Source organism: Elephas maximus, chromosome 13, assembly GCF_024166365.1.
Source record: "Elephas maximus indicus isolate mEleMax1 chromosome 13, mEleMax1 primary haplotype, whole genome shotgun sequence".
In the NCBI taxonomy this organism is placed as follows: domain Eukaryota; kingdom Metazoa; phylum Chordata; class Mammalia; order Proboscidea; family Elephantidae; genus Elephas; species Elephas maximus.
The window spans coordinates 21035850-21050552 of record NC_064831.1 but is presented as its reverse complement, the minus strand read 5'-3'; the positions used below and the strand labels follow the sequence as shown (position 1 = coordinate 21050552).

The following is a 14703-nucleotide window of genomic DNA, read 5'->3' as shown; positions in this document are numbered from 1 at the left end:
AAAGGAGAGAGGAGGGCCATCTGAATTCCTTTTTTCTCCCTTAAGTCTTGCCTTTAGTTAGTTTTAAATGCACAGTATCCCTTTATAGTTGCCCAGTGAGGGCCAAAATTGAGGATGATGTCTGGGGTGGGCTAAGATATTTTAATCGCCTTTTTTATTGATCTTGTGCATTTGCACTGGGCTGAAACTGAAACAGTCCTTTGAGGTGAAAAACAAGGGACACCATGCCAAATTCCTCTTCAACTGAAGTTACAAAATCTGCTAGGTATGTAGAAAGAATGCAGATTTTAGCTTAGAGAAGAAAGGACATTTTTTGACCAAAGGTGGAGTCAGGGAGGGTGGTGTTGCTGGTCTCAGACTGACCTGGGACTGTGTCTTAAAGTCTGGAGAGATGAGGGCAATACCTACTCTGTGAGCTGCTGACCAGTACTGGCGGCCCTATCAGGTAGAGGCTTAACGTGAATTGAGAGAAATCAGCAAAGCTGCAAATTAGGGTTCTGTGTACATTCAGTTGTGAAGAATGACAACTGAGCAGCATGAATATGGAATCCACCACTTTAACAGCAAATATTTTAAGGAAAAAAATGAGCGAGCTTTCGTTTCTACCACATTTCTCTTACTTTTCTGAAATTTCAGCACATAAATAGCTAGTTGCTTACCAAGGCCAGAAACCCACAAAATAAAAATTGGTAATGCAAATTAAAAGAGATATTTCCCACTTCTTGTGTTTATAGAAGACCTTTTTGAGTTCTCAAGAGTACTTCTGAACAAGTGTAGAAGTAATCATTGTTAGCTCTCATCAAGAGTAGCTCAGAGGCAGGGACACTGACTTTAGCTCTATCACCCATCAGAAACACTGCAGAGTCCGACGTTCTAAAGCAGAGATTAAGAAGCCGCTTTGAGTCTGGTGAAGTCCTTCACTCCCACATGCTGTTTGGAGAGTCCTGGACACAGAGACTCAAGTTCTCACCGGCCTTGAGGTGTGGCTGGGCAGGAAAATGGCCCCAGTACAATTATTTCTCCCTTCCCCCACACTAAAAAATTTGTACTGCGGTTGGTTTCAGGTACTTACGTACCTTGGTTGATATATATGTATTAGGAAAGCACATTCCTTGTTATAAGAGGCTTTCGTAAGTTTATAAGTCTATGTACTTGTATTGTTTATAAAGCTCTTAACATTTCACATGCAACTTCTTAAATAAGCACCGTGGTATGGTGGCCCAAGATGCCAAAAGGAGCAAATGATTCGAACAAATAATCTTTAAATTAAAAAAAAAAGGAAGACACCTAGTCTGGACGTAGTAGAAACACGTTATCATACGTTTATCCCTTGGGTGTTGCGCAATTCACACAGCCCTGTGAAACAGCAACCTCACGTTTTAAAGACCCTCTCCCCAACGCCAGCCTCCTGTGAGCAGCCCCAGCACCTGCACGGCCCGGGCCCACGCTCAGGGCTTTGTCTCGGAACAAAGATCCGCCCAGCTGCGCGCCCGCCGTGCGGAAAGCAGGAGCCGCCTGGCGAGCCGGGTGTGGCGCGCAGGGCCGCGCCCCTTCGGCGCCCACCGGCGGCCCACCGCCCTCGGGCCCTTTAAGCGCCGCGCCCGCGCCCGCCCCCCGCGAGCCCGAGCCCGCCCCCCTCGCCCGCGCCCGCGCCCGCCCCCCGCGAGCCCGAGCCCGCTCCCGGCCGCGCCTCCCGCCGGGGTTACGTGGGCCCGGGGCGGGCGGCCGCCGGGCCAATGGCTGCCGCCGGGGCCGCCGCGCTCCTCCCGCGCCGCCGCCGCCGCCGCCGCCGCCGGGCTGCGGGCTCCTCCCGCAGGAGCTAACTGTCAGCGCGTGAGGCGGCGGACGGCCGGCCCCGTCATATGACCGGCCGCCGGCGGGCCCCGCGCCGAGCGGAGTTACTCTGCCGCAGCGGCCCCGCGCTCCCGCCAGGCTGCGCCGCCGCCGCGATGGCCCCGCCGCCGCGGCCGCCGCCCCCGGCTGCGCGCTGAGCCGCCGGCCCCGAGCGGCGCGGCCGGAGCTGCAGCGGCGGCGGCGGCATCATGGCCCCGACCCTGCTCCAGAAGCTCTTCAACAAAAGGGGCAGCGGCAGCGGCGGCAGCTCAGCGTCGGCGTCGGCCCAGGGCAGGGCGCCCAAGGAAGGAGCCAGCTTTAGGTGAGGGGGCGTCGAGGGCCGACTTCGGCTCGGACCGCGCTCGGCTTCGGAGGCCGCCGGGGAAGGGGAGAAGGGGAGCGGGTGGCCCGGGACATCGCTGCCTGCCGCCGGCGCCCCGTCCCGCCCGGGGCTTGTCAGCGTGGACGCTCCTGACAGGGTTCCAAGCGTGGCGCGGAACCCCGTGTGACCTGAGGGTCCTTCCTCCCCCGTGTCCTCCTCCACGACTCCCGCCTGCGTTCTCTTCTGAAAGAGTTTTCTTTCCTTGGGGCTCCTGGGTGTGCGCTTGGCTCGGGAGGTTCGCGGTGAAATAGGGCGAACCTCTTCCCAGCAGAGCCTCCTGGGCACCTCTGCGGGCGCCGCAGAGCTGTGAGCTGTCATTTTGGGGGCAGCTCCAACCTATTGTGTACCTGACAGTATTTTGAAGTTGTGAAGGCGCAACAACCACGAAAAAGGCATCTTCCTCCTTTCTTGCCGTGTACGACAAGCTCTCAAACGGATGAATGAAAGTATGTAATTTTGACGTCATTTGGAAGGTTGATGCCGCAGGATGGGTGGGATGAGAGAGTAAAATGCTTTTATGAAATGGCTGAGATTTCAGTTTAACAAAACTGATGCATTAGGTTTAAATAGATCCAACGTCAGGCCCTTCTGAACACGTCTTTGATCACCATTGCTAGCATATATTGAGCATTTGCTATTTTAAATGCTTTATGTTGATTTTTTTTCATTTATCTTTCTAACAACCCTGCGAGGTAGTTATTATTCCTATTTTACAGATGAGAAACTTAAGTCAGGGAAAATTCAAGCAGTTTAATCAATCCAGTAAACGTTTCTGCTTTCAAGGGCTGAATTTTAAAAGCTGCTTATGATGTCCTAGGTTGCATTTCAACACGCTTAGGTTTAGAAGTTCGTTTTTTTACCTTTAAATTTTTTGGTGGGGGGGGAAGGTGGCTGATTTTTATTGAACATTTACTCCCAAAGTGACAGGCACTCTGCTAGTTGCCTTTTGGCCAAAATATCTTGCAAAAATGGTTCAGTGTTAAACAAGTCTGTTGTTAGGTGCTGTCGAGCTGTTTCTGACTCACAGTGACCCCACGTACAACAGAAGGAAACACCGCCAGCTCCTGCACCATCCTCACCATCATCGCTATGTTAGAACCCCTTGTTGCAGCCACTGTGTCAATCCACCTGATCGAGGGTCTTCCTCTTTTTCTGCGGTCCCACTTTACCGAGCATGATGTCCTTCTCCAGGGACTGGTCTGTCCTAACAACCTGTCCAAAGCATGTGAGACAAAGTTTTGCCATCCTCCCTTCTGAGGAGCTTTCTGGCTCTACTTCTTCTGAGACGGATTTGTTCATTCTGGCAGTCCATGGTGTGTTCAGTATTCTTCACCATAATTCAAAGGTGTTAATTCTGCTTGGGTCTTCCTTATTCATTGCCCAGCTTTCATATGCACATGAGGTGAAACAAGTCTAGACCTAGTATAATAAACCTTTTAAAAGTTTCAACTGAAACTTTGAAATAAATTTTGGATTAAGTTTTACATTCTAGATTTTGCTTTTCTTGAATTCCATTTATTTAAAACACACAGAGGTCTTCAGTGTACTTATGTGAAAAATTAAACACTAAGACTGTTTTGTGTGTGTGTGTGTGTGTGTGTGTGTGTGTGTGTGCTGTGCATAAAAGGTATTGTTTGGAAGGCAGATTGTGAGGCCTTTAAGCTCCCCTAGGTGACTCTTGTGTTTCTCTTGTGCTAACCAAATCTTTAAATTTGAGGAGGAAACTCTATTCCTTTCATTGCTTTGAGGACTAGTGGTGCTGTATTCCTTTGTAGAATGGTAGAATTACTTCAGACCCAGGGTATGTAATTTCTTCTCGTCCCTCCCAGTAGCCCAGGCTGGATCGGGGAACACAGCCCAGAGACAGGGGCATGTGTGTCACAGGTGTCCTTACTTTGGCAGCCCTTGACAAGGACATTTAGAGCCATTTTAATGCTGGTGGACATGGTGGCGTTAACCCTGTCTGTTTCCTCTGCTTCCTGCCCACTCACCTACCATCGTTCTCCACCCACAATTTTAATTGGGTATATTTTGAACGAAAAAAAAAATTGTGGCTATATTTAGGGCCTAGCCATATTAGGGAAATTGATTCTCACTTTGTGGGAACATTTGTAGTATAGTGTTCTGACTTCCCATTGGTATATAATGAAGAACACAAAATTGTGCCAAGGATTTTTTTTTTCTTCTCTTTTCCTTGACCTCATTAGAATTTTCTGCAAGTTTAGGAGGTCGATGTATTTTGGAGAGTTTGGGGATTTTTGTTGAACATCCACTTGGTGAGGACCCCCTTTAGCTGTGCCCCTCATAGGGGCTACTGTGGGGGGAGACATCCCTGGGGGAGAGAGAGGTGGAGCAGCAGATGTCTGCAAAGACCCAGGAGGATGGGGACCAGTGCACACCTGATCAACACAGGAGCCTGAGCAAGTCTTTCCCCCGCTCTCCTCCCCTCAGCCAACTCTTAAGCCCCGTGTGGCCCTCCTGAGAATTCTTCTGGGACAGTTTCCCTCTCTTGATCTATAAAATAATGACCCTGTTTTTTCATTTTACCAAATAAGAACTGGTGTGTGCTTTCGAGAAAGGGCTTGCCTCACACAGGAGATTAGCTGCCCTGGCAAGCCCGCTTTGTACTTGAGCATATTTGGAGAAGTGAAGGCAAGACTCTTAGATTAAGAATCAAGTATTCCTAATGTGAATTGGTATTCGGAAACCCTGGTGGCATAGTGGTTAAGAGCTACGGGTGCTAACCAAAAGGCTGGCAGCTCAAATTCATCAGGTGCTCCCTAGAAACTCTGTGGGCAGTCCTACTCTGCCCTGTAGGGTCGCTATGAGTCGAAATCAACTCGATGGGAATGGGTTTGGTTTTTTGGTTTAGTGCATTTAAAAACAGGATGTATTGTAGATCTCAAGAATGAAAGGTTCCCTGGAAATTCAGGTAGACTTTTTTTTTTTTTTGCTGTTCTCTAGCATACATTGAGAAAAGCCTAAGGAAAAGTTGAATCTAACTTTTTATATTTTTGTCTGAAAGTTTGTAGAAGCCTTGAACATTCTTTTCTGTTTCCATGATGGACTTTCACTAGTTGTTTTAAACTTTTCTCCACTTCTCTGAATTGTTTGCCCTCGTTGTTATTCTTTTCCTCCTAGTGTACTTCCTTGTCACTTCTCCCGTTGTTTTTTTTTTTTTTCCTTACTGTTCTTTTATTCCTTCAGTTTTCACATACCTATTTATTGTCCAGTGTAAGTAGCTTATATCAGGGCATTTTCAGATCATCAGGCTTTCTGGTGTTCCATCTAAAAAAGAGCATCATCACAGTCAATATTCTTTCTTAAATGTGTTTTGTTTAGAATCTCAGCAAAAAGCCCTTTTCAGAGCTTTGAGGAAAGTGGTTGCTAGGAAAACAGTAGGAATCAAAAGAGATTGATTGTACATGTGTGGGAGAAGTAGTCAGGAACACTGTATGATTATGGGCATTTGTGAAGTTTAAATCCTATTTAAAGTTTAAAATTGCATTGAGGTCTTTTCATGGATTCTCTAATTGCTGGTCTTCAGATGTGTATTCAAGTAGCCCTGTGTCACAGAAGGGTAAATTAGGACAAAAAGGTGATTTGTCTAGTCGCTCAAGCCAGAAATAGAATTGAGTTCTTCATTATCTTGGATTGTAGGCCAGAATGTTTACATAGGACATTTTAAAAGCTAAGGTGTGCCCAGTGACTGACTTCTCTTGTTCCAGTCTGAAGCTTTAACGTAAGGTTTTTCTGTTTGTTTTGTTTTTTTTTTAATGTTGCTGACAAAGGAGTAAACTAGTCCACCTAAAATGTGTATGCAACAGAGAGGTGAAGATCATGGGTTATCAAATGTTTTGTTTTGCTTTATTTTGAGGCAGTTAAATGACCTCTGCCCCCCCCCCCCATCCTGAATACCTAAGGCCAAATGGCCTAGTTAGTGCTAATCCTCCTTGTTCTGTTAGAACAAATTTAAGTGATCTGTTATTTTTTTTTTATAGGGTTAGCATAATCCTACTTGTCATTATCATCAGCTAGCATTGGATGCCCATGTGTGTCTGGCCTTCAGCGTGCCAAGACAGGGCAGCCACGGACTGCCCGCTTACTGGGTTTGCAGTCTGAAGAACAACAGGTTATACACTAAAGTGGAAAAACAGCAGACAGCACATTGGAAACTACAACAGATGCCTCAGACCCTGGTAAATTAAGAGTCGATCTTTACGTAGGTACAGAATTAAAACTTCACTGCACTTGTGCTTGGTGTGACTGGGGGCAAGACTGACGGACTCTTCCCTCAGAGGGACACAGCACAGAAGTGCTTCCTCCCAAGAATCAGGCATTCATAATGGCATCTTTCTGAGCTACAGGGAGAATATTCTGGAAAAAAATGTAGTTGCAGTGCAGACATTTTTTTAATGCTCATAAAATAAGACATGGAATATAGTGGTTTTGATTTATTTTTACTATCTACAAGTCTTCCTGGAGATTCCTTGCCTGCAGCTTTGGATCTGTTAGCACGCCCATTATGTCATGCCTCCTTGTCCTAAAACATGCTATCCGCGTGGGGGGTTAGTGGAGATTTCTGGCAGAGGTGAGGAAGCAAGCTGATCTGTTTAACACATTCTGTTAAAACCTTGGAGGGCAAATTGAGGAGGCTCTTGATTTAGCCCTGCTCGTGCACTGTGTCTACAAGAGACTAAAAACGTGCACATTTCCTTGACCCTTGGTTTCCTCTCTGGTAAAGTGACAGCACAGTCCCATGTCATAGGATTTCAGTGAGGAGGTAATACAGAATGATTTTAAGTATCACCAAGAGCCTTTCAAGTCATGGAGTTCAATATTACTCAGATTGAGACTTTACTAAAATGGAACAATTTTTAGAGGCTGTTTTCCTTCTGTAGATGGGAGGCTTGAGACAGAAGTGAAGTGACATTGTTTTCTTTTAACCTTGATGCTGTCAGTGATGGAAGAGAGACCCTGTATCCAAAGGAGTGTCACTCAGCAGGTAGTAACCCCAACCTGGATGGTGGCGGTTAGGCATTCAGAAATAGTGAGCATTTTTAGGAGTATCGTGTATTGTTTTTTCAGAATTGTTTGTAGGTTTTTCTTATCAAGAATAAAATTTTATTTAATGAAAGGGAGAAATTGGGTAAGCCAAGTGATATAGTCACACACTGGTTGATACTCTGCAGTAGCCAAATCATTATTATAGAAATGAAAAACCAAAAACCAAACCCATTGCTCTTGAATTGATCTCAGCTCATGGCAACCCCATGTGTTACAGAGTAGAACTGATCCATAGGGCTTTCTTGGCTGTAGTCTTTACAGAAGCAGATCACCAGGCCTTTCTTTCACAGTACCACTTGGGTGGGTTTGAACCGGCACCTCTCGATTAGTAGCCAAGTGCAAACTGTTCGTCACCCAGGGACCTGTTAATAGAAATGCGTATACATATCAACATGAAAAGGTGTTCTCAGTAGAGGAAACAAAATTGAGATGTAAATTTGTATGAATGATATTTAAAAATAGGTGTGTATGACTATGCATGTATGGAAGAGGATGTCAGCAATACTGTACGTCAACATAACAGTGGTCGTCAAGGGATGGGCGAAATTTTTTTCTTTTTCCTTGATATTTTGGGTTTTGCTGTAATGAATTTATGTTGATTTTATGATTTTTTTTTTTAAATGTAAGACAATGTTTAGAGTATTTTACACTGTGGGGGCAGGAATAAAGATAACATTGCGGGGAAACCTGATTTGAATAGAAACTCTTCATAAGATTTTTCCTCTGTTAAAATAACTGGTGGTGTCTGTTATTCAAAGTATCATGCTTGTGAATTTTAATGTTCTTAAAACCTAAATTCATTGCAAATCATAGGAGGCCAAGTTAACTGGTGATGTTAGTAATTGCAGGCAGTGTGTACAGTAGTCCCCCTTTGTCTTCGGGGAGTACTTTCCAAGACCCCCAGTGAATGCCTGAAACTGCAGCTAGTGCTGAACCCTGTACACAGCGTCGGAAGGTCAGTAGCAGCCTAGTGAATGCTGCAGCACAGCGCCTGTGTCTTCACCTCACTTCATCTCATTACGTAGGCTTTGTAGCATCATCGCGTCATCACAAGAAAGGTGAGTGTAGTACAATAAGATATTTTGAGAGAGACCATATTCACATAACTTTCACGATATTATATCGTCGTAATTCTATTTTATTATTAGTTATTGTTATTAATGCCTTACTGTGCCTGATTTATAAATTAAACCTTATCATAGGTATCTATGATAAGAAATAATACATACATCTTTGGCATATCTGCATGGCCAGCATCGCTGCTCTTGTGCTTCGAGGCCGTTGTGAAGTAAACCATGTACGTGCACACTCTTTACTACCCTCACGCACCTCCTAGTTTGAATGAGTTGGTTCAGCAGAGCCACTGCTTCATCTCAGCCTCACAGTCCAGAGAAGTCTTCACAGGGGCCCAAGACGCAGTTAGGAGCTGCGTGTACATCACAAGCTGGTGGCCGGTGTCTGTGGAGAGACCTTTGATGTTATTGTCAGGTGCCGTCCAGTTGGTACCAACTCACAGTAACCCTGTGTACAGCAGAACCAAACCCTGCCCGGTCCTGCGCCATCCTCACAATCACAGTTATGCTCGAGCCTACTGTTGCAGCCACTGTGTCAATCCATCTCATTGAGGATCTTCCTCTTTTTCGCATATCCTATACCAAGCATGATGTCCTTTTCTAGGGACTGATATCCCTCCTGATAACATGTCCAAAGTACGTGAGACGAAGTCTTGCCATCCTTCTAAGGAGCTTCTGGCTGTACTTCCAAGATCGATTTGTACGTTCTTTTGGCAGCCCATGGTATATTCAAAATTCTTCACCAACCCCATAATTCAAAGGCGTCAGTTCTTCTCCGGCCTTCCTTATTTGTTGTTCCGCTTTCACATGCATATGGGGTGATTGAAAATACCATGGCTTGGGTCAGGGAACACCTTAGTCCTCAAAGTGACATCTTTGTTTTTTAATACTTTAAAGAGGTCTTTTGCAACAGATTTGCCCAATGCAATACGTCATTTGATTTCTTGACTGCTGCTTCCATGGGCGTTGATTGTGGATCCCAGTAAAGTGAAATCCTTGACAACTTCAATATTTTTTTTCTGTCTATCATGACTTTGCTTTTTGGTCCAGTTGTGAAGATTTTTGTTTTCTTTATGTTGAGGCATAATCCATACTGAAGGCTGTGGTCTTTGATCTTCATCAGTAAGTGCTTCAAGTCTTCCTGCTTTCAGCAAGTGAGGTTGTGTTATCTGCATACCGCAGGTTATTAATGAGCCTTCCTCCAATCCTGATGGCCCATTCTTCTTCATATAGTCCAACTTCTCAAGTGATTTGCTCAGCGTACAGGTTGAATAAGTATGGTAAAAGATTACAACCCTGACACACACCTTTTCTGATCTTAAACCACGCAGTATTTCCTTGTTCTATTCAAAAGACTGCCTCTTGGTCTATGTACAGGTTCCTCATGAGCACAATCAAGTGTTCTGAAATCCCCATTCTTCACAGTTTTATCCATAGTTTGTTATGATCCACACAGTCGAATGCCTTTGCATAGTCCAAAAAACATAGGCAAACATCTGGTATTCTTCGCTTTCAGCCAAGACCCATCTGACATCAGCAGTGATATCCCTTGTTCTGCACCCACCTCTGAATCCGGCTTGAATTTCTGGCAGTTCCCTGTTGATGTAGTGTAGCAACCGTTTTTGAACTATCTTCAGCAAAATTTTACTTGTGTGTGATATTATTGATATTGTTAGTTAATTTCCACATTCTGTTGGATCATCTTTGTTTGGAATGGATACGTATATGGATCTCTTGCAGGTGGTTGGGTAGGTAGCTGTCTTCCAGATTTCTTGGCATAGATGAGTTTGCACTTCCAGTGCTGCATCCATTTGTTGAAACATCTCAGATGGTATTCTGTCAGTTCCTGGAGCCTTACTTTTCACTAGTGCCTTCAGTGCAGCTTGGACTTCTTCCTTCAATACCATCAGTTCCTAATCATATGCTGCCTCCTGAATGATTGAACGTTGACCAGTTCTTTTTGGTACAGTGACTCCGTGTATTCCTTCCATCTTCTTTTGATGCTTCCTGCGTCTTTCAATTTTTTGCCCATAGAATCCTTCAGTATTGCAACTTGAGGCTTGAATTTTTTCTTCGGTTCTTTCAGCTTGAGAAATGCCAAGCATGTTCTTCCCTTTTGCTTTTCTAACTCCAGGTCTTTTCGTGTTTCATTATAATACTTTGTCTTCTCGAGCTACTCTTTGAAGTCTTCTGTTCAGCTCTTTTAGCTCATTTTTTCTTCCATTCCCTTTAGCTACTCTATGTTCAAGTGCAAGTTACAGAGTCTCTTCTTACGTCCATTTTGGTCTTTTCTTTCTTTCCTGTCTTTTTAATGACCTTTTGCTGTCCTCACTTATGATGTCCTTGATGTCATCCCACAGCTCATCTGGTCTTCAGTCAGTAGTGTTCAGTGCGTCAAATCTGTTTTTGAGATGGCCTCTAAGCTCGGGTGGGATACACTCAAGGTTGTACTTGGGGCCTTGTGGACTTGTTTTAATTCAGCTTGAACTTGAACTTGCATATGAGCAATTAATGGTCTGTTCTGCAGTTGTCCCCTGGCCTTGTTCTTGAGCTTCTCCATCATCTTTTTCCACAGATAAAGTCGATTTGATTCCTGTGTGTTTCATCCAGCAAGGTCCATGTGTATACTAGTTGCTGTTTATGTTGAAAAAAAGTATTTGCAATGAATAAGTTGTTGGGCTTGCAGAATTCTATTATGTCATCTCCGGCATTGTTTTTGTCACCAAGACCATAGTTTCCAACTACTGGCCCTTCGTCTTTATTTCCAACTTTGTCATTGCAATTACCAGTAATGCATTTTGATTGCATGTTTAATAAATTTCAGACTGCAGAAGTTGGTAAAAATCTTCAGTTTCTTCATCTTTGGCATTAGTGTTTGGTTCGTAATTTTGAATAATATTAACTCTTTTTCCCTACAGGTGTGTATCATCCTATCACTGAGAGCATTGTACTTCAGAACAGATGTTGAAATGTTCGTTTTGATGATATGATGCCATTCCTCTTCCATTTGCCATTCCTGATGTAGTAGACCAGGTGACTGTCCAATTGAAAAGGGCCAGTATCAGTTCATTTCAGCTCAGTAATGCTGGAATTTGAAATACCGGTGGCATAGCTTCCAGAATCACAGCAACGTGCAAACCACCACAGTACAACAAACTGAGGGATGCGTGGTGGGGAAAGACCTTATCAGGATTTGTTTGGAATATGTTTAGAAAGAAGCAGCAACACCTTTTGGATTTGGGGGCATTTGGATAAATTAAGACACCTGGATTAGACATTTTTAAAGCTAAAACATGTATTGTCATTTTAAGATTTGAAATGTGAATTTGTGATGCTGCAGGTTGCTGGGTAACTTAATAGCTGGTGTTGAGAGGTGGACCTGGGCATGTGATCTTTTAATGCACAGAGTATATGTATAGACATAGAACCAAAGAGAGCATTGATTTGTTGTTGTTGTTGCTTTAGGTTGTGTTTTTCATGGTTTACTTGTGAGATCAACTTAAGGAAGCTACTTTGCTGTTGTGATCCTTGGCAGAGGAAGTTGTAAAAGATCGTCTTTGCGCTTTTGAAGTACTTTGGCTGCTGGTGGGAACTCCTGATGGGTGAATCTGATTTGGGAGCTGGTCCTGTACTTTATTTCTCCAGCCACTGTTTTTCTTGGTGTGGATGAAAAGGAGCAAATGTTTTATCCTGATTGTACAAGTCCCTGGCCTGCTGCGAATTGTTAGGCCTGGATTATGAGATCATGATCTTGGCTCTAAAAGAAGTCTTTCCTTTGTGGCTGAGAGCGCTGAAATCTTTTGTGAGTTCCCACTTACCAAGCATTCTTTATCTCCAGTTTGTGAAAAATGATTATTCTGTAAAGGAGGAAGAACAGGGTGGACTTTTCCAGCTAGCTGGGCATGTAGTAGTGATTTCCCTCCACCCCACCCCGTCTGTAAATGGAACACCCATGACTCACTTCTCACGGCCACACAGGCGCTTTTGTAACTAGCGCTTGAATGGGAGGGTAGGATGGGGATGGAAGGAGATGGGCTGGCGTCCCACTTGTGTTCAGCCAGAATCTGTCCAGCTGCCTTTATAATGGACTTCTGAAAAAGACAATGTGCCTTCTCATACATCACGCTACATTTTTTTTTCTTATTGCACTTTCTGCTTGTACCAAAATAATATGATATATTAAGTACAGTAAAATGCAGCTATTAATACTGTTATGTTGTGTATAAGTGTATATAGCAGAATGCTGTTTGAGTTACAAAAGATTTTAATTTGAGTATGAGTCTGGATCCCAGATTATGGGGTTCTAGTCTTCTTAATGATAGGCCTTTACTTTCTGGAATTTTATAAAGTAATATATTACTTTACAACCTTTTTCTAGTTATTTGTCCCTGTAATCTTGCTTAGTTTGTAAATCGTACCCTAGAGTTTCTGCCCCACATAATGGTATAAAGAGTTATGTGTACTACATTCTAAAGATGATTTTATTACCACACTTAAGACTTTTTAGTCATAAATAAGAACATTTCTGTATTTGGTGTAATACACCCTTAAAAAAGTGGTTATTCTTGGTTACTCACTGATGTCTAAATGAAAATGACAAGCAGTTCACGCAGGATGTGCAAAATGAGAGAGGGCGCTGTGGGGAGTAGGAGCCCGTCCCTCGGCAGCCAAGGGGAGTGGACCAAGAGCCCACACACCTGGTCGGGATCCCAGTCTAGTTCCCACGAGGACGGCGTGATGGAAGCTAATGATTTATCATGTAGCGTATGTGAGCAACTTAAACTCAGTTCAGTTATGATGGAAATATTTTTGTAGGAAAATTGACAATCCACTTATTTGGATATACCCTAGGTTATACTGGGCAATAGATACCAGCAGAAATTAAAACAATTACATGAATTTTCTTGATAATTTAAGACAATTTAAGAAATACATTAACTTTAGAAGTATCTGCTTTTCCTTGATTTAGATACTTAAGATCCTATAAGACTAAATGCAGCATTGCCAAGATTTAGTGATAAAACAGTTATTGGTTAATTTTATTTATTCGTGGCCTATTATGACCAAAGGGTGTGTGTGTGTGTGTATGTATGTGTAAGAAAGAGAGAGAGAAATTGCAATTTAATATCATATCCATGAAACTTTTCACAGAACAGGTTAACATTTACTTTGATGGTTTAACAAACTGAAAATAGAATTTACTTACGAGTATACATGTCAGTTAAACAGAATCGGGCTGGTGTTGCATTTCGTCAGGTAAAGCCTGCTAACTAAGCTTGTCATTCAGTTGTCATGGCAACTGTGTTTCTTCACCAGCTGAAGACAAGTCAGATGTTAACCTGTATATTCCTCCGGAGATGAACCAGGTGTCGGTTTAGGATGTGTCAGGAAGCAGCAGCAAGACCACCGTCCTGACCAGTTCTGCTGTGACGCTTCATAGATACTCCAGACTCCCTGGGTGCCCAGAAGACTGGAATGCTCTCTTTTTTTCTATCTTATACTCAAAACCTTCGGGTGTTATAGAAAAAAATATTTAGTGTATTGTCATTTAGCTCTTTTAGCTCATCCATTGATTCAAGTCATTTTATTCCATTAAATATGATGGAGAAATAGTAATATCTTTTAAGTTTGGTGTCACTGTTAAAAGCATACAGTTGACGGTAACTGTGAGTGGAATGGAGCCCTGGTGGCGTGGTGGTTAAGAGCTACGGCTGCTAACCAAAGGTCAGCAGTTCAAATCTACCAGCCACTCTTTGGCAACCCTATGCTGCAGTTCTACTCCGTGCTGTAGGGTCGCTTTTAGTCAGAATTGACTCAGCGGCAGCGGGTTTGGTCTTTTTGGGTTGTGAATGAAGTAAATGTACATATTATGGTTAGATCATGGATATGAGAGTTCTTTGAAACTTCAGCACTGCCACTGTGTCTGTAGTGCCTGGCCGAAAGTTGAATCAACGAATGAATGAGTTTTGAAAACTGACACCCCTTAAAGATTCTCTAGTATTCCAGAATCTAATCTTTGAAATAGTAATGTTTTTACTAGAGAACTGCCTTTCTTGATGTTTCTGGCATGTATTGTAACATTTTAAAAAGACATTTTGTTTCTGACAGCTCAAAGAAACTGCCTTCTTTCTATTAATATTAGCGAATTGTTTTTGGGATATCAATATGATAGGGTAAATGCTCTAAAAGGTCAATTGACCTGTCCCTCCCACCCAAAAAAACCTACAAAAAAAGGCATTTATTTAGGAAATATATCTGAGACCCAGTTGTAAAATCCCACAGCTGTCAGAAATAACTATGAAAAATGTCTAATTTAAATAAGATCTATGAAGCTCTTGTTATTAGCTA

At 43.3% G+C, this 14703-nt stretch overlaps 1 protein-coding gene across 3 annotated transcripts in view; it reads left to right on the top strand.

The window, feature by feature from the left end:
• Nucleotides 1-1991: 1991 nt before the first annotated feature.
• FNIP2 (folliculin interacting protein 2) overlaps nt 1992-14703 on the top strand; it is a 191351-nt gene continuing 178639 nt past the window's right edge. For 2 of the 3 annotated variants that reach the window (XM_049905417.1, XM_049905413.1), the window contains exon 1: nt 1992-2155. In XM_049905417.1, coding sequence (XP_049761374.1) covers nt 2043-2155 — 113 coding nt within the window. In that variant the 5' untranslated portion in view covers nt 1992-2042. The other variant, XM_049905419.1, reaches the window with a different exon arrangement.